This window comes from Pyrgilauda ruficollis, unplaced genomic scaffold (genome assembly GCF_017590135.1).
Source record: "Pyrgilauda ruficollis isolate IOZ18807 unplaced genomic scaffold, ASM1759013v1 scaffold165, whole genome shotgun sequence".
NCBI classification, from domain to species: Eukaryota; Metazoa; Chordata; class Aves; order Passeriformes; family Passeridae; genus Pyrgilauda; species Pyrgilauda ruficollis.
The window spans coordinates 470,394-495,736 of record NW_024515320.1 but is presented as its reverse complement, the minus strand read 5'-3'; the positions used below and the strand labels follow the sequence as shown (position 1 = coordinate 495,736).

At 62.5% G+C, this 25,343-nt stretch overlaps 1 protein-coding gene across 9 annotated transcripts in view; it reads right to left on the bottom strand.

Annotated features, from left to right (window-relative positions):
• The window catches only part of HSPG2 (heparan sulfate proteoglycan 2), a 40,357-nt gene that overhangs the window by 929 nt on the left and 14,085 nt on the right, over nt 1–25,343 (bottom strand). For 2 of the 9 annotated variants that reach the window (XM_041463361.1, XM_041463365.1), the window contains 71 exons: nt 25,191–25,331; nt 24,379–24,555; nt 24,100–24,279; nt 23,806–23,924; nt 23,619–23,730; nt 23,427–23,540; nt 23,220–23,347; nt 23,056–23,142; nt 22,922–22,971; nt 22,751–22,839; nt 22,536–22,676; nt 22,262–22,453; nt 21,545–21,637; nt 21,381–21,461; nt 21,070–21,300; nt 19,957–20,070; nt 19,740–19,867; nt 19,573–19,659; nt 18,432–18,658; nt 18,250–18,360; nt 18,070–18,170; nt 17,568–17,748; nt 17,043–17,102; nt 16,745–16,867; nt 16,517–16,672; nt 15,534–15,676; nt 15,314–15,449; nt 15,083–15,228; nt 14,862–15,000; nt 14,632–14,786; nt 14,390–14,528; nt 14,105–14,256; nt 13,578–13,716; nt 13,301–13,458; nt 12,809–12,947; nt 12,576–12,727; nt 12,342–12,480; nt 12,110–12,261; nt 11,886–12,024; nt 11,652–11,803; nt 11,430–11,568; nt 11,196–11,347; nt 10,971–11,109; nt 10,730–10,873; nt 10,522–10,656; nt 9,898–10,079; nt 9,632–9,824; nt 9,366–9,545; nt 7,831–8,091; nt 7,439–7,649; nt 7,262–7,359; nt 6,496–6,762; nt 6,309–6,421; nt 6,079–6,226; nt 5,824–5,943; nt 5,384–5,468; nt 5,155–5,299; nt 4,982–5,081; nt 4,789–4,898; nt 4,606–4,714; nt 4,427–4,525; nt 3,657–3,878; nt 3,161–3,393; nt 2,602–2,704; nt 1,748–1,882; nt 1,038–1,091; nt 871–946; nt 654–732; nt 487–557; nt 313–396; nt 142–245 (listed from right to left, as the gene is read on the bottom strand). In XM_041463361.1, coding sequence (XP_041319295.1) covers nt 142–245; nt 313–396; nt 487–557; nt 654–732; nt 871–946; nt 1,038–1,091; nt 1,748–1,882; nt 2,602–2,704; nt 3,161–3,393; nt 3,657–3,878; nt 4,427–4,525; nt 4,606–4,714; nt 4,789–4,898; nt 4,982–5,081; nt 5,155–5,299; nt 5,384–5,468; nt 5,824–5,943; nt 6,079–6,226; nt 6,309–6,421; nt 6,496–6,762; nt 7,262–7,359; nt 7,439–7,649; nt 7,831–8,091; nt 9,366–9,545; nt 9,632–9,824; nt 9,898–10,079; nt 10,522–10,656; nt 10,730–10,873; nt 10,971–11,109; nt 11,196–11,347; nt 11,430–11,568; nt 11,652–11,803; nt 11,886–12,024; nt 12,110–12,261; nt 12,342–12,480; nt 12,576–12,727; nt 12,809–12,947; nt 13,301–13,458; nt 13,578–13,716; nt 14,105–14,256; nt 14,390–14,528; nt 14,632–14,786; nt 14,862–15,000; nt 15,083–15,228; nt 15,314–15,449; nt 15,534–15,676; nt 16,517–16,672; nt 16,745–16,867; nt 17,043–17,102; nt 17,568–17,748; nt 18,070–18,170; nt 18,250–18,360; nt 18,432–18,658; nt 19,573–19,659; nt 19,740–19,867; nt 19,957–20,070; nt 21,070–21,300; nt 21,381–21,461; nt 21,545–21,637; nt 22,262–22,453; nt 22,536–22,676; nt 22,751–22,839; nt 22,922–22,971; nt 23,056–23,142; nt 23,220–23,347; nt 23,427–23,540; nt 23,619–23,730; nt 23,806–23,924; nt 24,100–24,279; nt 24,379–24,555; nt 25,191–25,331 — 9,694 coding nt within the window. The remainder of the gene's footprint in view (nt 1–141; nt 246–312; nt 397–486; nt 558–653; nt 733–870; nt 947–1,037; nt 1,092–1,747; nt 1,883–2,601; nt 2,705–3,160; nt 3,394–3,656; nt 3,879–4,426; nt 4,526–4,605; nt 4,715–4,788; nt 4,899–4,981; nt 5,082–5,154; nt 5,300–5,383; nt 5,469–5,823; nt 5,944–6,078; nt 6,227–6,308; nt 6,422–6,495; nt 6,763–7,261; nt 7,360–7,438; nt 7,650–7,830; nt 8,092–9,365; nt 9,546–9,631; nt 9,825–9,897; nt 10,080–10,521; nt 10,657–10,729; nt 10,874–10,970; nt 11,110–11,195; nt 11,348–11,429; nt 11,569–11,651; nt 11,804–11,885; nt 12,025–12,109; nt 12,262–12,341; nt 12,481–12,575; nt 12,728–12,808; nt 12,948–13,300; nt 13,459–13,577; nt 13,717–14,104; nt 14,257–14,389; nt 14,529–14,631; nt 14,787–14,861; nt 15,001–15,082; nt 15,229–15,313; nt 15,450–15,533; nt 15,677–16,516; nt 16,673–16,744; nt 16,868–17,042; nt 17,103–17,567; nt 17,749–18,069; nt 18,171–18,249; nt 18,361–18,431; nt 18,659–19,572; nt 19,660–19,739; nt 19,868–19,956; nt 20,071–21,069; nt 21,301–21,380; nt 21,462–21,544; nt 21,638–22,261; nt 22,454–22,535; nt 22,677–22,750; nt 22,840–22,921; nt 22,972–23,055; nt 23,143–23,219; nt 23,348–23,426; nt 23,541–23,618; nt 23,731–23,805; nt 23,925–24,099; nt 24,280–24,378; nt 24,556–25,190; nt 25,332–25,343) is intronic. The other 7 variants (XM_041463362.1, XM_041463363.1, XM_041463364.1 and 4 more) reach the window with 7 other exon arrangements.

Sequence of the window (25,343 nt, the reverse complement as noted above, 5' to 3'; positions counted from 1 at the left end):
CCCTGTGCGACCCCATGCCTCACCCCATCTATCCCACATCCACCCCATGTCCATTCCACGACCATCCCACATCCACCCCATGTCCATTTGTGTCCCAGCCCGTGCCTCCAGTGTCCCCCCGTGTCCCCAGTCCCACCGTACCCACGTAGACGCTGCCCTCGGTGTTGGCCATGACGTTGGATCCGGGTGATTCCCCGCTCACCGGCTCCTCTCCGTCCACCTGGAGCTGCCCACGCCGGCCCTCCCTGTGGGGCACCGTCAGCACCTGCACCCGCCCCGCCCGCCCCGCGCCACGCCCAGACCCCCACGCACCTTGTCACCGTCACCCGGTGCCACTCGCCGTCATTGACTGGGTCTTCAGAGGTGATGGTGGCCTCGCCACTGCCCAGCTGGTAGCTGTGGGGGGCACGGTGTCAGTGTGCAGGGCACATCGGGGGGCACCTTGTGGGACCCCAGTGCCACACGTCACATCCCAGCCCCCCTCACCTGAACACCAGGTGCCCATCCTTCAACCCGAGGCCAAGGAAATCTTTGGCTTTGCCACCCTCGCCGGGCTCCTGCGGGCGCAGCGGGGGGTGAGCAGGGGGCACCCGGACCCCCAGCCCGAGGGGTCTCACAGCCCGTGCCCCCTGTCCCCCTGTCCCCTGTCTCACCGCGCCGTGCCACAGCAGCAGCCCCTGGGCGCTGCGCGTCCGCAGCTCCAGCTCGATGGTCTCAGGAGCCTCGGGGGGGCTGCCAGGGGAGGGGAGTGATGGGGGGCAGCACCCAAAAAGGGGGTGATGCCGTGGGGGGGAGTGCAGCACCCCAAAAACGGGGGGTGCCATGGGGAGGGGGGTGCAGCACCCACTCGGGGTGTCCCGTGTCACTCACCCACGAGGGAAGAGGTGCCCAGGAAGGGCCAGGTAGGATCCGTCCTGGAATGCGGCGCTGAACTGCCCAGGGGCATCTGGGGGGAGATGGGGTGTCAGGGGGGATGGGAGGAGGGGGCCCCACCCGCATTTTGGGGGGAAAAAGGGGAAATGGGTGCAGGGACCCACCGCCACCCCCGCTGCCCTCCTGCCAGTCCTGCTCCAGCTCTGCCAGTGCCGAGCCTGCGGGAGAAGAGGGGGTAAAGGGGGGACAGGTATCCCATTGGTGTCCCCCCACCACGTCCCCACGTGTCTCCAGTTGTTCCAGGTATCCCCAAGTATCCCCCAAGTGTGTATCCTCAACAGTGTCCCCAGGTGTCCCCCATGTCCCCAAGTGGCTTCACTTATTCCCAGATATTCCCAAGTATTCTCCAAGCGTGTGTCCCTGCCACGTCCCCAGGTGTCCCTCTGTGTCCCCAGTCAATTCCCAAGGGTCTCCAGGTATCCCCAGGTGTCCCCCCCAAGCCCCAGGTGTCTTTAAATGTTGTCACGTGTCCCCAAGTGTGTCCCCCTCCTGTCCCCAGGTGTCCCTGTGTGACCTCCTCCATGTCCCCAAGTGTCTCCCCATGTTCCCAAGCTTCCCCACATGTCCCAAACCATGTCCAAGTGTTCCCAGGTATTTCCAAGTATCCCCAAGCGTGCGTGTCCCTTGTGTCCCTTTGTCTTTCCTTTGTCACCCCCATGTCCTCCAGTGACCTGAGATGTCCCTCTGTGTCTTCAAGAGTCCCCAGGTGTCCCCCCCTGCCCCTCCATGTGCTCCCCCTTGCTGTGCTGGCAGTGTCCCTGCATGCTCTCTGTGTCCCCAGGTGTCCCCCCATGTCCCTGTGCTGTCCCCTCACGGTGCTGGCAGCGGGCCCCGCTGTGTCCAGGGGGGCAGCGGCAGGAGCCATGGACACAGGAGCCACCGTGCAGGCAGGGCCGGGAGGGGTGACAGCCTTCGGCCTCCTCCTCCTCCTCATCCTCGCAGCGCGGGCCTGGGGACAGCGGGACACGGTCACTGCGGGTGCCGGGTCAGTGTGCGCAGCACACACGGGCATGGCCTGCAGGGCACGCCAGGCACAGGTGTGTGCAGTGAGCGGTGTGAGCTGTGTGTGCAAATGCACAGGTGTGTGCAGTGAGCAGGTGTGAACTGTGTGTGTGCAAAGACACGGGTGTGCACAGTGAGCAGGGGTGAGCTGTGTGTGTGCAAATGCACAGGTGTGTGCAGTGAGGAGGTGTGAACTGTGTGTGCAAATGCACAGGTGTGTGCAGTGAGCAGGTGTGAACTCTGTGTGTGCAGCAAACAGGTGTGAGCAGGTGTGAACTGGGTTCGTGCACACACACACATGCAAAATGCACACACACAGAGTGCACACGCACACACACAAATGCACATGCAGCACAAACGCACTGCACACACATACACACACATGCAGCACACACATGTGCAGCACACACACGCAATAATGCACACACACACACACGTGCAGCGCACACACACAGTGCACACACGCAGCACACACAGCATATACACACGTGCAATGCACACATGCAGTAATGCACACGCACGGCACACACGCACTGCACACATGCATACACACCCATGCAGCACACACACGCAGTAATGCACGCGCAGCACACACACGCAGTAATGCACACACAGCTCACACACGCGTGTGAACGCCCCACAGCCCAGCCCCGTCCCCGCTCTCACCGCGGGTCCCCGGCCGACACGGGGCGCGGTGGCCGCAGGGCCGCACCCCCCGGCTGCGCAGGAACCGCTCCCGCAGCTCCAGGCGCTTCCCGCTGATGGACACCTGCGGGGACACCGCGGGGACACCGCCACCGTCACTGTCACCGCCCTGCCGCCGGGGACACCGCCCGACCGGGACACCAATGGGGCCGGGGGGACGCCAGTGAGGGGTACCTCTCCAGTGAGGGGACATCAACAAGGGGACACCAATGGCACCATCCCCCAGCCACGGGGGTCACTTCCAGCCAAGGGGACACCAAGGAGAGGTGTCACCAACCCAGTGAGGGGATGAGAAGGGAAGTCACCTCCCCAACAACGGGGTCACCTCCCAACCAAGGGGACACTGCCAACAGGGTCATCTTCCCCAAGGGACACCAAGAGGGGTCATCCCCCCAACAAGGGGACATCAGTGGGGGTCACCTCCCTCCCCACCAAGGGGATCATGTCCCCAGTAGGGGGGAATTCCCTCCCCACCTGAGGGGGTCACCTGCCCTCCGAGGGGACACAAGGGGGGTCTCACCTCTCCGATGCAGCCGTGGAAGGAAGCGTTGGTGGGGGGGCGCAGGGGGGGCTCGGTGCCCCCCAGGTACAGGGGGCTGCGCAGGTTGAGCCCCTGGCTCTTGCCGGGCGAGGAGCGTTTCACCGGAGCGGCATCGTCCACCACCAGTGTCCCGTCCTTGTGAACCCGTTCAGCTGTCACCCAGTGCCACTGGCCCAGGGCCACTGGCTCTGCGCTCCGCAGCACTGCCGGGCCTGTGGGGACAGGGGGTGGTGTTATGGGGGACGCTGGGGGACAACCAGGGATGCTCACTGACCTCAGATGTGCCCTGGGTGATGCTTGGGGACCAGAATGACTCCCAAGGACCCCAGTGACTCCCCAGGACCCCAATGGTGCCAGGGGACCCCACTGTGGCTCAGGGACCTCTTTCATGCCAGTGAACTCTGGTAACGCTGTGTCACCCCCTCACTCCCATGGTCCCTGGTACCACCTGTCCACAGTGCCCTGTGCCACCCACCTGAGCCCAGCTCGTAGCGGAACTCGAGGTGGCCACCGATCATGGCCAAGGCCACGTAGTCCTCGACAGGGGCGGCTTTTCCAGCACTGAAGAGCAGGAGCCCGTCGGGCGCCAGCGGCAGGAACTCAACCTCCAGCCGCAGCTCATGGTGCACGTTGGTGAGGGGCGGGTACGAGACGAAGGCTCCCTCCTCATCGAACGACGGCACATTCACCACCTCACCTGCACATCCCAGTCAGTGCCCAGTATAGGACCCCACCATCCTCAGGGTGGGACCTCCAGTTCCATCTTTAGAGCAACAGCCATCCACAGCCTTCATCCCCAGGGTGGGACAACATCCATCCGTCCATCCATCCGTCCATCCATCCATCCATCCATCCATCCATCCATCCATCCATCCCCATGATGGGACCCCGTCATCCATCCCCAGTTTCTATCCTCAACCTCCAACCCCACAGTCGGCCCAATGTCCAACTCCATGGTGAGACCCCACCTACACCCCCAGGATGGGACCCCAGCCTCCATCCCCATGGTGCCCATTTTCCTGGCTGGTCCTTACCTCTTGCCAGTGTCCCCAAGGTGGTACCCAGCCTCACCTCATCCCCATGTCACCAGGGTGGTCCCAGCCATGTCCCCATCTCCCTGGAGTGGTCCCCAAACCCACACCCACTTCACCAGGGCGGTCCCAGCCATGTCCCCATTTCCTTGGGTGGTCCCCACCCTGTCCCCATGTCCCAGGATGGTGCCAGCTGTGTCCCTGTGTTGCTCACCCTCGGTGCACCTCTCCCCAGTCTTGCCCAGGTGGCAGCGGCAGGTGTAGCCCTGCCCATCTGGCCTGTTGACGCAGGTGGCATCAGGCCCACATGCCTCTGTGGGGTGAGAAGCCATGAGCACCCATCCTGAAGGGACCCTGGGATGATGTCCCCATGGAGGGAGTGGCGTCACCTACCCGGGTGACAGTGCAATGCCTGCGAGTACTCGCAGTTGCTGCCGGTGAAGCCGTGGGGACATCGGCAGACGTAGGTGCCACTCTCATCGTCCTGGCAAACGCCGCCGTTCTGGGTGAGGGGTGACATGGGTGTCAGCAGCGGGCAGGGATGGGTGGCCATCACCTCCTCCCCTCCATCCTCACCTGGCACGGCCGGTCCTGGCAGGTGGGGCAATTGGTGACACCGTGTGCCTGCAGGTCCATGTCCCCAAAGGCCACCTCTTCCCCTTGGATGCGGAGCTGGCGCACGCAGCCTGTGGTGTGGTGGAGATGGGCAGAACTGTCACATGATGCCCAGCACCCCCTCACCCTGGTACCCCCAAAACCCCTCACTCACCCATGAAACCCTGGCTGAGCCCTGTCTTTGCCACAGCGCCGATGTCGGGGTACCCCCCCAGGTACAGCTCCTCGTTCAGATCCAGCCCTTGGAATTTCCCCTGCAGGCACACGAGGGTGGGCACGAGCTCCAGCACCCCGACCCCCACCCAACACCTCAGCCCAAAGTGATACCTGGGAGGTGCCGTTCACGGCAGGGTGCCCTTCCAGGCCCAGCGAGCCCCAGGTGAGGTTGCGGAGCAGCCGCACCGTGTGGTACTCGCCCAGCCGCAGGGCTGTGGGGTGACGGATGGTGGCCATGCCCGAACCAGCATCAAACCTGGTTTTTTGGAGGCACAAGGGTTATAGGTGCATGCTGGCACCCATCTCCCACATCTCCCATACACCCACTCATAGGTCTCACCTAAATTCGGGGCGTCCACCCACCAACCCGAAGGAGATGAAGTCGGCACCGCTGTTTTTCCGCTGACCATTGTACAGGAGAAGCCCTGAGGAGTGTCAGGGGATCAGATGGGACAGTCCCCATCCTGAGATGGGGGACAACATCCTAGGGGACCCTGAAATCCTCCCAGAACTGAGGAGAGCCCTGAGGAGTGTCAGGGGATCAGATGGGACAGTCCCCATCCTGAGGTGGGGGACACATCCTAGGGGACCCCGAAATTCTCCCAGAACTGAGGAAAAATCCCCCGTAAACTGGAGGCTCTCAGATGAAAAGAGAATGGGAGATAAAGGAGGGCAAGTGGAGCATGAAGGGAGGGGAGGATGAAGGCAGAAAAGGGAGGGGTGAATGATGGAGGAGACATGAAGGAGGACACAGAGGACACTTGGGGCACACGGGCTCACCATCGGCAGCATCAGGTCGGAAGGTGATGAGGATCTCAAACCTCTTGTAGGCGTCCTTGATGGTGGGCAGGGGGAGGAAGGAGCGGGGCGACTGCCCGAAATAGGGGACCACATGCTCTGCCGGGATGGGAAGGTAAGGAGGAGCAGGGCATACCACCCCTGCCCCTATCCATCCATCCATCCATCCATCCATCCATCCATCCATCCATCCATCCATCCAACCATCCATCTGTCCGTCCCTCTGTCTGTCCTCACCTTGGACCTTCAGCACGTAGTAGGCTGTCTGCTGGCCGCGGTGGTTGGCAGCCACGCAGGTGTAGACGCCGGCGTCCTCGGGGCGCACGGCCGGCAGCGTCAGCACGTTCCCCTGCACCCTGGCACCCGCCGGCAGCTCCCCCTCCAGCTGCGGCACAGTGGAGGGAGTCAGCACCCACAAGCAGCCCCCACAACACCTGCCATACCCACCCTCCACCCCCACACGGCACCTTGCTCCAGGTGATCTCTGGCACTGGGAAGCCAGATGCCAAGCACGGCAAAACAGCTGCTGATCCGAGGGACACCTCCTTCACCTCTGGCTGCCCGGCGATTTGAGGAGCGGCTGGGGACACACAGAGGTGTCACCAACCTGCAGCAACACAGTGTGCAACCCCACCTCTGCATCCCTGTGCTCACCTTGCACGTGGAGGATGACGTGGGACTGGACGGTGCCCACGGCATTGGTGGCGGTGCAGCGGTACTGCCCGGCATCCGCCCGCTCCACCTGCTCGATGGTGAGGGTGCCGGCGCGGACCAGCACCCCGGGGCGGATGCGGCCCCCCACCTTGCTCCAGGTGACGTGGGGACGGGGCTCCCCCAAGCCCAGGCACTCCAGCTCCACTGTTGTCCCTGCCAGCACCGTCTGCACCGCGGTCCGGATGTTGATCAGGGCCCTGGGGAGAGCTTGGGGGACAGTGGGGATTTGGGGTGAACTCCTGGCAAAGGGAGGCATTGCAGTCTGGCAGGGGAGTGGGAGACAGGGAGAAACAGGGCTCTTGAGGGGATGTGGGATAATTGGAGTGGCTGTGGGAATGGGGAGAGGTCAGAGGTGTTGGGAGTCCTTGTGAGCATGGTGAGACATGGGAGTACCAGGGTGGTCATGGGTGTGGGAAGAGATAGGGGGCACTGGGGTGATCATGGGTGTGTGTGGAGAGAGACTGATTGTGTTGGGGTGTCCACAGGCATGGGGACAGGTGGGCGGTATTGGGGTGCCTGTAGGCTTGAGGAGAGATTTCAGGTCACCATGAGCATTGGGGGCTATCGGGGTGCCTGTGTGTGTAGGGAAATGGAAAGTGCTGGGGTGCCCCTCGGTGGGGGGACATGGGGGTCCTGGGGTGCCCTTGGTGGTGGGGGGCAGATCAGGAGGTGGATGTGTCCCCTGGTGGCAGGGTGATGCTCCTACCCTGGACAGTGAGGGTGGCCCTGTCCTCTGCCTGCCCGCCTGGGCCACTGGCCCGGCACACGTACACGCCCTGCGCCCCCGGCGCCAGCTCCGGCATCCTGTGGAGACACAGCCGGGGTGAGGGACCCCACGGGGGACCAGTGTGAGGGTCCCACCTCCCTGTCCTGTGTTCTTTACCTCAGCACTCCGTCCCGCACGCTGTGGGTGGGGGGCAGCTCCCCATCTTCCTTCAGCCACTCCACATGGGCACGAGGGTCCCCGGAGACAGAGCAGGCGAATTCGGCAGTGCCACCCACCCCCTTGACGAGGCTCCCTGGTGTCACTCGCACCACCAAGGGACCAACAGCGATATCCCCACCTTCACCAGGGGAGGATGATCCACCATCACCTGGAAGGGATGCAGAGCCCCAGTGGTACCCAACAGCAGCACCCAGGGGGATGTGGAGCCCCAGTGGTACCTGTCATCACCGGGATCACCTGGGCAGGATGCAGAGCTCCGAGGGCATCCAGCAGCACTGCCAGCGCCCAACAAGGAGCACAAACAGTACCCGGGCCGGGGATGGGCTCACCATGAACAACCACGCGGGCGAAGGCCTCGGCGGTGCCGACGCGGTTGGTGACGAGGCAGCGGTAGGTGCCGGTGTCGGCAGGGGCCGCGGGGCTGAGGCGGAGGAGGCCAGCACGGTGGGCCACACGTGCCGAGAGGCTGCCGTTCACCTTGTCCCAGCTGTAGTGCAGCGGGGGCGTGCCGTGGGCCAGGCACTGCACCTGCACTGCGTCACCTGCCCGCACTGCCGTGTCCTCCGGGAGGATGGTGGCATACGGAGGTGCTGTGGGATGGGGGGAGCTGTCAGCCATGAGGGGGCCAGGAATGGGTCAGCAGGGCAAAGAGGGTGGTGGTGACGGGTGTAGGGGGTGATGGAGATGGGCGTGTGTTGGGATGGATGAGAGTTGGATGGATCCGTGAGGAAGGGGTGGATAGAGGAGTGAGAGGAGATGGAGAGATGGATGGGTGGGATGGCCAGGAGTGATGGATGAATCCACCAGGAAAGAAGGAATGGATGGATGGATGGATGGATCCATGGATGGATGGACGGATGCATGGATGGGCGGATGGGTGGGTGGGTGGATGGATGGCTGGGATGGTTGAATGATGGATGAATCCACAAAGAAGAGGTAGGTACGTGGGTAGATGGATCAATGACTGGCAGAGTTTGAGAGCAGATGGTGAGTTGGGCATGTGCTGGGATGGATAAGATGGATGATGCACTAGGAAGGGATGGATGGAAGGGTATGAGAGGGCATGGAGAGATGGCACGTGCTAAGATCAACAAGAGATGGGTGGATGTGCAAGGATGAGATGCATGGATGGGTGTGAGAGGAAACAGAGAGAGGAATGTCAGCTGGAGTGGGTGAGCAATGGATGAGTCCACCAGGAAGGGACGGATGGAGGGTGTGAGAGGAGATGGAGAGATGGACAGGAGCTATGATGGATGAGGAATGGGTGAATTCACAAGGAAAAAATAGATGGAAGAGTAAGGAGATGGGGAGATGGGTGTGTGCTGGGATCGATGAATCCACAAGGAAAACACAGATGGAGAGGTGTGAGCAGAGATGGAGAGATGGACATGAGCTGTGATGGATGAGTGATGGGTGAATCCACAAGGAAGAAAGGGATGTTAGAGTAAGGAGACAGAGAGATGGGTGTGTGCTGGCATGAATGAGATGGATGAATCCATGAGGAAAAGATGGAAGGAGAGATTTGAACAGAGATAGAGAGATGGGTTTGAGCTGGGATGGATGAGCCGTGATGAATGGATAGATCGATGGATGAGAGAGCAGAAGTGGAGAGGGACATGCACAGGGATAGGACAAGCAGGTGGACACACCCATGGGAAGGGCTGGTGATAGAGCTTGAGAGGAGATTGAGAGGAGGAGGATGAGTGCTGCAATGGAGCAGGATGGTCCCGCGAGGAAGGGCTGGATGTAAGGGTGGAGGTGGTGATGAAGATGGCCACATGTGGAGGAAGGACGGGTGATGGCCACAGCGGAGGGGGCAGCAGGAGCCCAGGAGCACCCCAACCCCCAGCTGTCCCCTTCTTACTCTCCACATCCAGGGTGACGAAGACTTCGGTGGAACCGACAGGGCTGCTGGCATTGCAGATGTACTGGCCTGAGTCCTGCTGCGCGGCACGAGGGATGACCAGGCTGCCGTTCACCACGCGGTGCTGCCAGGGCAGGGGTGCCCGCAGCTTCGACCACTCGATCCGAGGCACTGGGTCACCTACGACCACACCGTGCCCATCACCGTGGTGTCAGGTACTGCTCAGAACATCCCTTCTCCACCACCGTCCTCCAGGCTCCCCGTACCTCTGGCCATGCAGTGCAGTGTGGCGGTGTCCCCGGCCACCACAGTGACGGTGGACGGTGCGGTGACCTCGGGGGCCCCGGGGTGCCGCTGTGCTGACTCCACGCTGACATCCACCCGTGCCTGCGCCGAGCCCAGGGCACTGTGCGCCGTGCACACGTAGGTCCCGGCGTGCTCCGCCTTGGCCGGTGACAGCTGGGGGGGACAGGGTGAGGATGAGCACCAGTCACTCCCGGGTGCCCCATGGTGCCCCTGGGTGCCCCCTCACCTGCAGGATGGCCTGGCTGTCCATGTGCAGCAGTGTCTGGTGCTCCACCTTCTGCCGGGAGCCCAGCCGGCTCCAACGCACCAGCGGCCGCGGCTCGCCCCGGCCCAGGCACTCCAGGCTCAGGGATTTGCCCTCCTTCACTGTCACGGGGCCTGGTGGCATCACTGACACCGTGGGAGCGCCTGGAGAAGGAGGAGGGTATTGGGATGGGGATTGGGACACCACCATGAAGGGCAACTGGAAGGTGCCTGGCTGTAGGGGATCCCCATCACTCTGGGAGCATTGGGAGCATGGGAGGAAATGAGCACAAGTGTGGGAATGAGGACACAACATCTCAGGAGCTTCCAAAGCCCATGGAGGACATCACAACTCCTGGAGCCCCTGGAAGGACACCAGCATGGGGACATGGGCACCACCACTCCAGGAGCACCTGAAGCATGGAAAGGAGATGGGGATAGGGACACCATCACTCCAGTGGTATCTGGATGACATGGAGGACACCAGCATGGTAACAGGGAGACCACCCTGAGGGCACCTGGAGCACATGGAGGACATGGGGATGGGGACACATGTGCCCTGGGGACACCTGGAGCAAATGGAGGCAGGGACAGGGTCACCTCATACCTTGCACCACGAGGTTGACGACGCTGCTGGCCACACCGAAGCGGTTGGAGGCCACACAGTGGTAGGCACCCTGGTTGCCCACGTGGGCACCGGTGATGGAGATGACAGAGCCGTTGGCACTGATCTTCACATTGTCTGGGCAAGGAGGAGCTATCAGCACCAGGACCCCCTGGGGACCATGCCAGGGCCACCCTGGGGATCGCCATACCTTGGAGGTGTTGGCCAGGCCCCATACGCCAGGTGATGTTGACAGGCCGGGCGCCATCGTGAACACGGCACTTGAAGGTGGCATCTTCACCTGGTGCCACCGCCATGCTGTGTGGGTCGATGGAGATGATGGGGCTCTGCAAACCTGTGGGGACAAAGGCACAGAGAGGCCACGAGGTCACTCACATCACCCATCTCCCCTCAGCATCCTCCCTCACTTCCCTCACTGTGGCTGCACTCACGGTAGCTGGAGCTGTCACGGGAGGTGACAGTGACAGACACAATGGCCTCACGGGAGACGCTGCCCGTGTCAGCCCGGCACACGTACTCTCCTGAATCGGCCACTGAGAGTTGGGACAGCCGCAGCCGGGACCCCGAAATCTGGGGACATGATAGCAGAAGGTGGTGGCATCAGCCAGACATGCACAGCAGCCACCATCCCCCACCCCACTGGTGTCCCCACCTACCTGGTGCTTGGCTGGGAGGGCCCCACCGTGCTTGTACCAGGTGATGGTGGCCTGTCCCTGGCCAGCCACCACACAGTCCAGGTCCAGAGTCTGTCCCTCGGTGACAGAGGATGCCGAGGACTCAATGTGGATGGGTGGCGTGATGCCAGTGGCTGCATGGGCAGGGTTGAGGGTGAATGGCCCCACTGGTCCCTGACACCAGTGGGACCCTGTCCCCTGGAGGGTGGCACTCACAGCGGGAGGGGTTGTCTCCGTCATCGATGGTGACAATGAGGGATGTCTCCTGCGTGATGCCGCCTGATGTCACCCGGCACACGTACTCCCCCGAATCGGCTGCTGTCACCTGGGGGATGCGCAGGCGAGTGCCTGACACCTGCAGGGAACAGTTAGGGGACAAGTCAGCACCATAGAGCAGGGGATGGGACAAATTCAGAGTGACCCTCCCCTGCCACCTACCTGGTGGCCAACAGGCAGGGAGCCACCACGCTTGTACCACGTCACAGTGGTGGGGCCGGACCCTGCCACCACGCAGTTGAGGTCCAGGGTCTGTCCCTCAGCGATGGCCGAGGACAAGGACTCGATGCGGAGGGGTTGGGAGATGCCAGAGGCTAGGGGACAACAGGGAAAGGGAACGTTTATCACCAAGGTGACACCTGACTGTCCCCAAGTGCTGCCCTCTCTCACACTCACTGTAATAACTGTCGGCACTGCTGGGCACGGTGACAATGACAGATGCCTCCTGGGTGACCGTCCCCAGGGTCACCCGGCACACGTACTCCCCTGAATCGGCCACTGCCACTTGGGCAAGGCGCAGGCGGGTCCCTGACACCTGGGGACGTGACAAGTTGGGGACACATCAGTATCTGATGTAGGGTTGTGGCCTGCAGGGCAAAGCCACTTCCCCCATGTCCCACCTGGCTGTTTGGGGGCAGAGCCCCCCCGCGCCGGTACCAGGTGACTTGGGGATGACCCTGTCCTGCCACCATGCAGTTGAGGTCCAGCGTCTGTCCCTCGGTAACAGCAGCAGAGGAGGTCTCGATCCTCACAGGTGGTGTGACACCAACAGCTGGGGATGACAGTAGGGTGCATAGGGTCACCACTCTGTCCTTACCATGTCTCTATGTCACCCCTCACCCATCCCAGTACCGTAAGAGGAGCCAGCGCCAGTCTGGATGGTGACAATGAGGGATGTCTCATGTGTGACACTGCCTGATGTCACCCGGCACACGTACTCCCCTGAATCGGCTGCTGTCACCTGGGGGATACGCAGGCGGGTGCCCGACACCTGGAGGGGTGACACACATGAGAATGGGCACATAAACCCCTCAACACCACCAAAATCCCTTTTCCACCCCAAAATGCTCCTCAGTGTTCCCCTACCTGGTGCTTGGCTGGGAGGTTTCCCCCACGCTTGTACCATGTGACAGTGGCCTGTCCCTGCCCGGCCACAATGCAGTTGAGGTCCAGGGTCTGTCCCTCGGCCACGGAGGAGGATGAGGACTCAATGCGCACCGGAGGGGTGACACCAATGGCTGAGACAGAGACAGGAAGGTCACCCCAGAACTGTGGCACTGTCCCCCAGTCTTCAGTCACCTCCTCCTGTCCCCACTCACGGTAGGTGCTGGCACTGCTGGGCTGGATGGTCACCACGATGGAGATCTCCTTGGTGGTGGCTCCACTGGTCACCCGGCACACGTACTCGCCTGAGTCGGCCGCTGTCACCTGCAGCAGCCGCAGCCGGGAGCCAGACACCTGAGGGAAAGGGACACAAGGGTCACAGTGGCCATCAGCTCTGGCAAGGGGTCATCTGGGATTGCACAAGGTCACTGGAGCTTGCACAGGGCCACTTTGGGCTAGAATGAGCCACCTGGACTTATATGGGGTCATTTGGGCTTCCTTGGGATCACTTGGTCTTCCATGGGGTCACTCAGGCTTCCATAGTCATGGGGCTATCTGGGCTTGCCCAGGACCAGCCTACCTTGCATGGGGTCATCAGGACTTGAGATGGGGTCCCCAGGACTTGGACAGGCCACTTGGTCTTGCCCAGAGCTGTATGTCAACCCTACCTTCCCCACTTGGTGACATCCCCCTTCTGTGTCCCCTACCTGGTGCTTGGCTGGAAGGGTTCCCCCGCGCTTGTACCAGGTGACAGTGGCCTGCGCAGGGCTGGCGATGACGCAGTTGAGGTCCAGGGTCTGTCCCTCAGTCACGGGGGATGATAGGGATGAGGACTCGATGCGCAGTGGGGTCGTGCTGCCTGGGGCTGGAGACCAAGGTGGGTTAGAGACTGTGACCACCACCATGTGTGTGACCCTCCCAGGGACACTGGGAGCAGTGTCACACCCCCATGGGTAATGTCCCATGTTCCCTGTCCCCACTCACAGTAGGCACCAGCACTGCTGGGCTGGATGGTCACCATGATGGAGGTTTCCTTGGTGGTGGCCCCACTGGTCACCCGGCACACATACTCGCCCGAGTCGGCCGCTGTCACCTGCAGCAGCCGCAGTCGGGAGCCAGACACCTGTGGGGAGGGGACACGGCGGTTACTGGGGACACTTGGGCTTCCATGGGGCCACATGGGGTTGAATGGGACCACCAGGGCTTGAATGGGGACACCTAACCTTTCATGGGCTACTTGGACTTGCATGAGCTACATGGGCTTCCATAGGTCACCTAACTTTTCATGGACGACCAGGACTTGCTGGTCTTGTATGGGGTCACTTGGCCTTATAGGGGCCACGTGGGCTTCCATGGGGCCATCTGCATTTGCACAAGTCACCTAGGCTTGCCCAGGGCCAGCTGGCCTTGAATGGGCCAACAGGATTTGGATGGGCCACCTAGGCTTGCCCAGAGCTGTTGGTCAACCACTTCCACCTGCTTTGGTGACATCCCATCTCCGTGTCCCCTACCTGGTGCTTGGCCGGAAGGGTTCCCCCGCGCTTATACCAGGTGACAGTGGCCTGCGCGGGGCTGGCGATGACACAGTTGAGGTCCAGGGTCTGTCCCTCAACCACGGCAGAGGACGGGGAGTCGATGCGCAGGGGAGTCGTGTTGCCCGGGGCTGGGGACACAGACAGGAGGGTAACACCAGTGACCACAGCAGGACCTCGCCAGTATGGTCACCTGAGCCACGGCTCAGTGCTGTGGCACATGAGGATCTCCCGCTGGCACTGCCACCCCCTGTCCCCACTCACAGTAGGCACCAGCACTGCTGGGCTGGATGGTCACCATGACTGCACTCTCCTTGGTGGTGGCCCCACTGGTCACCCGGCACACGTACTCGCCTGAGTCGGCCGCTGTCACCTGCAGCAGCCGCAGCCGGGAGCCAGACACCTGCGGGGAGGGGTCACAAGGGTCACCAGAGCCACCCGGGCTTGCACAGGGCTGTGCATCAACCCCAGGCACCCTTTGCATCATCACCCTCTGCATCCCCTACCTGGTGCTTGGCTGGAAGGGTTCCCCCGCGCTTGTACCAGGTGACAGTGGCCTGTCCCTGCCCAGCCACGATGCAGTTGAGATCCAGGGTCTGTCCCTCAGCCACGGTGGACGAGGATGCCTCGATCCGGACAGGGACACCTGAAGCTGGTGGTCCTGCAGGGAGGACAGAGCTGTGACTCTCTGTTGGGAACCAGCTGTTCCCTCCAGTGCTGCTGAGCCCAGTCTCACCATAGGATGAGCCTGATGCAGCCACGACGGTGACAATGACAGATGCCTCCCGGACAGCGGTCCCCAAGCTTGCCCGGCACACGTACTCCCCTGAATCAGCAGCCGTGACGTGGGGGACACGGAGCCGGGACCCTGAAACCTGCAGTTGGGGACATGCTTTGGTGTCACACAGCAGGGGACAGGGCAGCATTTGGGGTGCTGCCCACCCTGCTGTGCCCTACCTGGTGGGCAGCGGGCAGGGAGCCCCCACGCTTGTACCACGTCACGGTGGCAGAGCTGGGTCCTGCCACCACACAGTCCAGGTCCAGGGTCTGTCCCTCGGTGACGGATGGGGACGAGGACTCGATGCGGACAGGCGGCGCCACTCCTGTGGGGAGCAAAAAGGGCAAAGGGGTGGGTGGTAGCCCCCATAACCATCCCCGAGCACCATCGGTGTCTCCCACCCTCCTCACCTGGCACCACGGCCACCTCGATAGCGGCGCGGGCTGTGCCAGCAGCGCTGGTGCCCACGCAGAGGTAGATGCCACCATCAGCTGCCGTCACAGCAGGGATGACGAGCGTGGCGATGTCACCGTGCTCAGCGCGGGACTGTGGCATGAGGGTAGGTGTCAGTGGCACCTGTGGTGCACCCACACCCCTGGGAGCACCCATGGGTGCCAGCACCCCGCTCACCTGAGGCGGCAGAGTGCTCCCCTGCTTTTCCCAGGTGATGGTGGCAGTGGGGGTCCCCGAGACCCGGCAGTAGAGCCGCACGGTGGAGCCCTCCTGCACCTCTGTCCGCTCCGGGCTCACCTGCACCTGTGGGGTGCCTGCGCCTGTGGGGAGGGGGATCAGGGCGGTGCTGGGGGCAATGGCGGGATGGGGACAATGGGGGGGACATGAGTGATGCAGACGATGAGGGTGAAGGGCACCGGGGGATGATGGAGGTGACAGGGGACAATGAGAGTGATGGAGATGATGAGGATGATAAGGGTGATGGGAACAATGGAATGATGGGGACAGAGACTATGGGGGTGATGGGGGTGTTGGGGGCAATGGGAGCAATGGGAACAATGGGGTGGACAGAGATGATACAGATGATGAAGATGATAAGGGTGATGGGATCAGTGGAATGATGAGGGATGATGGGATGATGGAGATGAGGGGACAATGGGGGATGAAGGGGAAGAAGAGAACAGTGGGGACATAAAGTGACAGGGATGGTGGGGACAATGGTGTGAATGGGAGGTGACAGAGACACTGGTAGTCATGATGGGATAATGGGGACAAAGGGGATGATGAGATGACGGGACGGTGGGGATGAGGGGGATGGACAATGGGAGATGACAGGGATGATGAGGGTTACAGGGATGATGAAGATGACAGGGATGATGCTCACCATGGGGACAATGGAAATGGACAATGAGGATGATGGGGAGTGACACAGATGATGGGAGCAAGAGGGGTGACAGGGCCAGTGGGGACAAGAGGAGTGATGTATATGGCAGCAGTGATGGGAATGATTGGGGTAATGGGGATGATGGAAATGATGGGGATGGGGGTGATGGGGACAATGGGCTGACAGGCATGATAGAGATGATGGGGATGATGGGGACAATGGGGTGACTGATGATGAAGATAATGGGGATGAAAAGGACGAGGGTGATGCCGCTCACCTTGCACATGGAGGAAGGCACGTGCCGTGTGCTGCCCGGCGCTGCTCCGTGCCCGGCACTCGTAGTGCCCGGCGTCAGCGGGCTCGACCGCGGCGAAACGCAGCGTGCCACCCTGAACCACAGCCTGCGGCGGCAGTGCACCTGCAGGGACACGGGCTGCCATCACCCCTGCTCGCTTTGTCCCCCCACCCGGTCCCGGTGTCCCCCCCAACCCCAGCGGGCACCTACCGAGCCACTCAAGGGTGGGCTGGGGGCTGCCGGTGACCACGCAGCGGAACTCGGCCGGCTGCCCCGGTGCCACGCTCAGCTGCGCCGGCTCCACGGTGGCGGTGGGGGCGCTGGCGGTGCCAGCTGCAGTGAGACCCGGGGGGGGGGCTTAGGGCTCGCCAGGCCCCCCCGGTGCTGTCCCCAGGCAGTGGGAAGCGGGGTGGCGTGGCACAGCCAGCAGCAGGGTGCACGTGGAGTCCCAGCATGCAGCGGGTGGGGGAGCATGCGGACCCCCAGGAGCCCTGCTCTGGTGACTTACCCGGTCTGTGCCCCTCCATGAACTCAACGGGTCCATAGAACATCTGAGTCTTTGAGGCAGCTGCAGGAGGGGGTGGGCACACTCAGGGTGATGGGCACACTCAGGGGAGTGTGCCCATCACCCTGGAATCCAGGTACCAAACCTGCCCACCACCCTGGTGTACAGGCACCAAGTGTGCCCACCACTCCATTGTCTGGGCGTTCAATGTCCCCATCAACCCAGCATCTGGGCACTGTCACCACAGAGCCAGGGTGGTAAGTGTGCCCATCACCTGAAGGACTGGGCACCAAGCAAACCCATCAGCCTGGCATCCAGGCATTGACTGTGTCCATCACCCTGGCATCTGGGCATCAACCTCCGAACAGCAAGAGTGCTCATCAAACCCAGCGTCTGGGGGCCAAGTGTGACCACCACACCTTGCCTTGGCACTGTGTGTGCCCATCACCCTGCTGTCTGGGCAGTCAGTATGCCCATCACCCTGGTGCTGCCCATCACCACGGGGTGAGCCACAGTGTGGGGGCTCACCCTGGACGTAGAGTGTGGCAGTGCCCTGGTCCATGTCCAGCATGTTGGAGCCGGTGCAGACGTAGACCCCGGCGTCCTGGGGCCGCACGTTGCGCAGCGTCAGGATCCCGTTGAAGTCCACGGCGCCTGCCGGCAGCGTCCCATGGTTCTGCCGTGTCCACACCAGGGTGTAGGCAGGAGACTGGGGGGACAGAGGTGGGGAGGCCTGAGGCTGCTGGGACGGGCACATGGGGGGGCACATGCCCAGCTGTGCACCCATGGGGGAGAGGTGGCACCCAGGGATGTCCCATTGAGCTACATAAGGACCCAAGGGGGCTTGGGGGGTCCATATGGGCACAGCGGTTCCTGTGCTCTGGATGTCCCCATGAGCACATCCTTGGGTGTCCCTTTGCTCTTTAGGACCAGGTGGGCACCCGGGGGCATCTCCACACCCTGAATATCCCTGCACACACCCAGGGGTGCCCAGCAGCACCCCTGCCATGCTGTGCCCGCTTCCCCTCACCTTGCTCTTGGCGGTGCAGACGAAGGTGACATCGGCGCCGGGCTGCACCCGCTGCACCCGCTTCTCCTCCACGGTGACGGTGATGGGCTTGTCGGGGGTCTCTGCGCCCACAAAGAGAGGTGAGCCCCGCTCCTGCCTCCCCTCCCTGCATGTCCCCCCCTTTCGGTGCCAACGACCTACCGGTGACAATGACCTCGGCGCGGCTGGTGTTGCTGTGCCGGAGGTTGCGGCAGGAGCAGACGTAGACGCCGGCTTCAGAGGGCTGGATGCTGGGGAAGTGCAGCTCCTCACCTGGGGGGACAGGCAGGTGACACCCCACACCCTGGGGACACCCCGATGTCCCCGCCGGAGCCACCCAGTACCTTGCCGGCGGCTCTGGGCGCCCTCGGGGAGGGGCCGCCCGTCCTCTCGCACCCAGTGGTAGTAGAGCGGCGGGTCCCCGGTGGCGTGGCAGCGCAGGGTGACAGCGCTGCCCTGCGGCACCGCGGTGCGCACGGGGTGCACACGCACGGCCAGCGCCGGGGGCGGCCCCGCGGGGACACAGCCCTGCCCCCGCACCGTGGGGTCACCCGTGTAACCGGAGGCGCAGCTGCGGGGAACAATGGGGGCACTGGGTTTGTGGGAGCCTAGCGGGGTGCAAATGGCAGGAAGTATATCGGGGTGAGTGGGCTGGGGTGGGTGCTTTGGGGTGTGTATGGGGATGAGCATTCTGGGGTACACAGGGTGGGTATAGTGGGGTGAGCACATCACGGGGAGTACATCAGGATGAGTATAGCGGGGTGGTGACTGTGTCAAGGCGGGTACAAGGGTGGGCACTTTGGGATATCTCCACTGGGGTGAGGCCATCAGGGCAGGTGCACTGTGCATTGGGGTGCTTACGTCAGGCTGAGCTCTTTAGGATGCAAAATCTGGGGTGAGCTCATAAAGGTGAGTACATTGGGAGGGTGAAGCAGGTGAACATTGGAGTGGCTATATTGGGGTGAGTGTATTAGCGTGGGTATATTGGGGAGCACTTTGGGGTGGGTCTGTAAGGGGAAGGTCATTGGGGTGGGTATACCTGGGTGCATAAATTGGGGTGCATATGTCAGGGTGAGTACACAGATGCTCTTTAGGATGCATGTATTGGGGTGATCTCATAGGGGTGAGCACATTGGGTGGGTACAGTAGGAGTACATTGGGGTGGGTACATGTGGGTGGATAAATGGGAGTGAGCCCATCAGGGTATGTGAAGGTGAGACAACGCAGGTGGGTTTTGGGTATATAAGGGTGGGTTTATAGGTATATAAGGGTGACCCAATCAGGGTGGGGTTTTGGGGTGGGTACATGGGGGTGAACCCATCAGGGCAGGTATAGCAGAGTGGGTATATGGGGGTGAGCCCATGGAGGGGGTTTTTGGAGGGGTATATTGGGGCTGGTTCTGGCGAGGGGTATATTGGGATGGGGTTTGGGGTGAGCCCATGGGGTGGGTTTTTGGGGCAGGTTTTGGGGTGCCAGCAGCCTCACCGCTCGCAGTACTGCCCGGTGTAGCCCGGCTCGCAGGCGGTGCAGCGGTACCCGCCGCCTCCCAGGCTCTCACAGGTCCTGGAATACCTGCGGGGACAGAGCAAGGTGAGGGCACGTGCCTTCCCTGGCACCCAGCCCAGCACCCCCAGCCCAGCGCAGGCACCCACTGGTTCTCGGGGTACGGGAGGGGACAGGCACAGGGCTGGCAGTCCTCGGGGGTCCCGGCGGTGGCGTCCCCGTAGAAGCCGGGGGCGCACTGGTCACAGAAGTCCCCTGCCGTGTTGTGCAGGCATCCCTGGGGGATAGTGGGGACACAAATTGGGGGTGTCAGGGCTGGGCTAACACCACAGCTCCCCCCAGAAGGTTTGGAACGTGGGGCCTTACGGAGCAGGCGCCGCTCTCGGGGTGGCAGCTCTCGGAGTGGCCGTTGCACTCGCACAGCTCACAGTGCCCCAGGTACAGCCCCCCGCCGGTGCGCGTGTACCCGGGGGCACAGTCCTGCGGGAAGGGACAGCGCTGGCACCCCCACAGCCTGGGCAAGGGGCTGGGCAAGGGTGAGGAGGGGGCTTGGGGGACGGAGGGGTGATGTTGGCTGTGCTGGGGGGTGGCGGAGAGTGATGGGGTGACGGGAGCAATGCTGGGGGGAGGATGGGGGAGAGATGGTGATGATGGGGGGATGCTGATGGGATGATGGAGAATGATGGGATCAATCCTCCCTACTGAAGGGAGAATTGAGGGGTGATGGGGAGTAATGGGGGTGATACTGAAGGGAGAATTGAGGGGTGATGGGGGGTGATACTGAAGGGAGAATTGAAGGGTGATGGGAGGTTATGGGGGTCTGGGGACAGATGGATCATAATGGATGGGCTTGGGAGTGATGCGGGGTGGGAGTATGTAGGGGTGATCCTGGGGATGATGGGGAGGTTCATGTGGGGTCATGGGGGCTGATGATGGGCATGTTATGGGGGGTGATGGGGGAGTGATAGGGGGGTGCTGGGGGTACTGGGGGGTGCTGGGGGCTGATGGGCAATGATGGGACTGCTGGTGATGACAATGGTACAGTGATGGAGGGGTGATGGGGGAAGTGCTGGGGGGTGATGGAAGGTGATGAGGGGGTGATACTGCAGGGAGAATGGAGGGGTGATGGGGGTGAGGGTGACAGGGTGATGATAGGTTTGATAGGGGATGAGAGGGTGGAGGGATGATGATGAGGGGGTGACGGGGTGATGATGATGGGGGGTGATGATGGGGAGTGCTGGAGGGATGATGGAATGCTGGGGGTTATGATGGGGGGATGGAGGATGATACTGGCCATGACTGGGGGATGCTGGGGTTGATGATGGGGACAATGATGAAAGGAGTGATGGTGGTGATGGAGGCTCACCCTGGGCTGATGGTGGGATGCTGGGGGGTGATGAGGAGGATGATGAGATACTGGGGAGGAAAGTAGGGAGGTGATGGGGGTGTTGGGGTGACACTGGGAGGGGCTGAGCTCACCTGGCAGGACAGCCCGTGGTATCCGGGGGGACAGCGACATTCCTCCACCTCGGGGGCTGGGGGCAAGCCGGGCTGGGGGGGCACGGCCGTGTCCATGGCCACGTCGGCGATGGCGGCCGCGGCTGTGCTCGCGGAGTAGGTGGCTCGGATGAGGATCTCATCCAGGTCGGCCAGTGCCATCAGCAGGTGCTCCCGTGTCGCTGGCTGCCCGTCTGGCCGCTGCCAGTATTGCTGCAGGAACGGGGGGTTAGCGGGGGACACACGGTGGGAAAGGGGGACATCAGGGACAAGGGCTGCCCACCACCTCCTACCTCCCGAAAAATGATCTCAAAGGCCTGGGGGGTCCGTGGGGTCAGGTCAGGCTGGTAGGCCACCAGCGTGATGTCATTGCCCTGTGGACAAGGGGGACAAGGGGGTCAGGGGGTCCTGGTGTCACCCGCTGTGTCCCTGTCCCACCCCAGCCACGCCCCCTTACTGTGATCTGGACGTCGGCGTCGGGCAGGGGGGCTCCCTGTCCCCCTGGGGTGTAGGTCAGGGTGTAGCGCAGCCGACCGCCGTAGGAGCCCACCTGCACCGGGATGGGATAATGGGATAATGGGATAATGGGATAATGGGATAGAATGGGATCAGTGGGATGGGATGGGATGGGATGGGATGGGATGGGATGGGATGGGAAGGACAAATGGAAGGGGATGGGCATGATGGGGACAGTGATGGGGATGGGGAAGGTGATGAGATGAAACAGAGATGAGGAAGAGGAGAGAGAAAAGGGAGAGGAGAAAGTGGAAGGGGAAAAGGGAAAGGGGAAAGAAAGAAGATAGGGATGAGGAAGGGAAGAGGATGGGGAGCGGAGGGGATGGGATGGGGAAAGAGGAGAAAGAAAAGAATGGGGATGATTATTGGGACAGGGGATGGCACAGAGTGGGGATGAAAAAGGCAAAAATTATGAGAAAAGGGGAAAAGGGAAAGGAGAAGGGGCAAAGGGGAAAAAGACGAAGTGAAAATAGGAAAAAGGGAAGGGAAAGGGGAAAAGGAAGAAGAAAAAGGAGAAGGGCAGAGACAAGGAGGCTGTGCCCACCCCCCCTCTCCCCCAAGAGTGCCCAAGATGCCCAAGGGGAGGGGGTGCAGCCCCTGGTGGGGCATTCCCATGGCGCCCATGGGCACCCTGTCCTCCCAGGGGTCACCCTGTTACCTTGTCCCCCTGGTAGGGAGGTGGCAGCTGCCAGTAGTAGGAGTCAGGGGGCAGCTCCCCGAAGCGCTCGTAGGTCAGGTGGGGCTGGGGGTGCCCTGGCTGCACCCCAAAGCCGCTGCTCACCCGGGTGCTGCGCTGGCGGTTCACCAGGGCGAACCCCTGGGCATCCCCCGGGGCAAAAGACGTCCGGATCTGCGGGAGATTGAGGGGTGAGAGGGGTCTGGGACAGGTGGGGACACCCTGGGGACATGTGGGGACAAGAGGGTACACTCACGGTGCCACGGGCATAGGCAGTGCTGGTGCAGTGCTGAACGATGCCCATGCAGAAGCAGGGCAGGCACCCAGCTGGCTCATCCCCGCTCAGGTGGAAGTGGTGGGGGCGGCACGTGGCACAGTGGGGACCCTCCACGTTGGCCTGGGGGGGAAGACAGCATGGTCACATTGCCCTGTCACCCTTTCTGGGGTTGGGGACACACACACAAGACTCACCTTGCAGTGACACTGCCCGTTGGCATCGCAGCCCTCGCCGGTGCTGCCTCGTGGGTCACACTGGCATTGCGCACCGGGGACACCAGGCACTGAGGGGGGACACAGTCAGCCACAACCCCCCTTAGTGCCACCACAGGGGACACCACTTTGTCCCTGCCCTGTGACACTCACCTCGGCATGGCTCTCCCCGCAGTGGGTCCCCCACGTACCCGGGCAAGCACCTAGAGTGGGACAAATCCAAACGAGGCAGTGAGGGGAGTATTCAGCCCAAAAACACCCCCTGCCCCACCCAGCGTCCCTGTCACCTCTCGCAGAGGCGCCCGCTGTGCCCTGGGGCACAGGCACTGCACGTGGGCTGCCCGTCCGTGTCCTCAAAGCAGATCTTTGTCACCCTGTGGAGGGGACAAAGGCACAGGTGACACCCAGTCAGTGTCCTCAGGGATGGGACAGACCACGGAATGGCACCTACTGGATGTCCCCATGGGGTCCGTGGCAAGGACAGGGCTGGCAGTCACCCGGGGTGCCCCGGGTGGCATCGCCGTAGTAGCCAGGTTGGCACTTGTCACACTGGGGACCCTCCGTGTGATCCCGGCAGCCCTGTAAAGAAAGGGGGTGATGGCATCGGTGTCCCTGCCATAGGGGCCCCCGGGAAGTCCCCTGGGTGTCCCCATCTGACCTGGCAGACGCCGGTGTCAGGGTGGCACTCGCTGGCATGGCCGTGGCACTGGCACGGCTCGCAGGTGCCCAGGTAGAGCCCGACGCTGCTGCGGGTGTAGCCGGTGTCACAGTCCTAGAGGGGACAGTGGCAGTGGGGTGGGACACGGCTCAGCATCCCCACAGTGGCAGTGAGGGGACCCGAGGGTCTCACCTGGCACGAGGCCCCGCGGTACCCAGGGGGGCAGGTACAATCCTCCACCTCCAGCGCGGGCGGGCGGCCGGTGGCGTGTGGCACTGCCACGTCCAGGGTGACATCGGCCAGTCTGCGGGGCCAGAGGGGAAGTCAGCACTGCCCTGCCACCCTGCTGTGTCCCCTCCTGACTCCACCAGGAACTCACCTGCTCTCCTCTGGCTGCTCCGAGTAGGACGCCCGGATCATGAACAGGTCCACGTCGGCCAGGGCCATCAGGAGGTGCTCACGGGTGGCATCATGCCCATCTGCGCGGCGCCAGGCGCCCTGTGCCACACCAGGGTGACATGGGGGTGCCATCCCGCACTGCACCCATCCAGGGTGACCTCCCCATGGCAGCCAGTCTGACCCCTGGGGCCCCCAGACCAGCCCCTCCCCAGCACCCAGTCTGACCCCCCTCCACGACCCCTCTCGCTGGGTGTCACACAGGGACCCCTCTCACCTCACGGATGGGCACAGTGACAGTGGTGGGGACACCAGCTGGGGGGGTGGCACTCGAGAAGTGCTCCAGGAGGATCCCATTGCCCTGGAGCAGGACGTCAGGGTGCTGGGGGAGCAGGGGAGCGCCAGCCGGGGCCCGGTGTGTCACCGTGTACCGCAGCTCCCCGCCATACGCTGTCACCTGTGGGGACATTCAGCATGGCTCGGGGCCACCTGCTCCCCAAACTGGGCAGTGGGGACACGGAGAGGCACAGAGGTGTCCCCGGAGCGGCTGTGTCACCTTATCCCCGGTGAAGGGTGCAGGCAGCACCCAGTAGTGAACACCCCGGGGCAGCTCTCGGAAGGTGTCGAAGCGCAGCTCCCGCGGGGACACGAAGTGTGGCACGGCTCCCACCAGCTGTGCCCCTGACAGGTTGGCCAGGGGCAGCGGCGCAGAGTCCTCAGAGCTGAGCAGCACCTGGGAGAGGGATTGTGGTGGGCCTGGCATGGCACTACATGGCATGGCAGGACACTACATGACATTACACAGCACTACATGGCATCCCTTGGCACAGCATGGCCCTATATGACACAACAAGGCACAAGATGCATGTTGTATGACATGGCACTACACAGCATGCCATGGCATGGGTGACATGACATTATGGTACGGCCTGGCACAACATGGCACGGCACAGTGTAACACTACAGATCATGCCATGGCATGGTGACGTGTATCATGACAATACATGGCATGGCATGGCACCATATGGCACGACACAACGTATAATGGCACATCACTGCACAACACAGCAAGACATGGCAAGACATGGCACAACATGGCACGGCATGACATAGTATAGTCCAGCATGGCATGGCATGGCATGGCATGGCATATCAATATAATGACAAGGCATGGCACGGCATGGCACATCAAGACAATGACAAGGCATGGCATGGAATGGCATAGGATGGCATGGCATGGAATGTCACATCAAGACAATGACAAGGCATGGCATGGAATGGCATGGCACATCAAGACAATGACAAGGCATGGCACACCATGGCCCAGGATGGCACAGCCTGTCCCAGCGTGTCCCGTGCCACGGGTACCTGGTGGCGGTGCCAGGCGGAGCTGGCGCAGGAGCGGGACAGCCCCATGCAGAAGCAGGGCAGGCAGCCCGCAGGGTTGGCGGCGCTCAGGTGGAAGGTGCCAGCGGCGCAGGAGTCGCAGAGCCGGCCACGGACGTTGGGCTGGGGGCACAG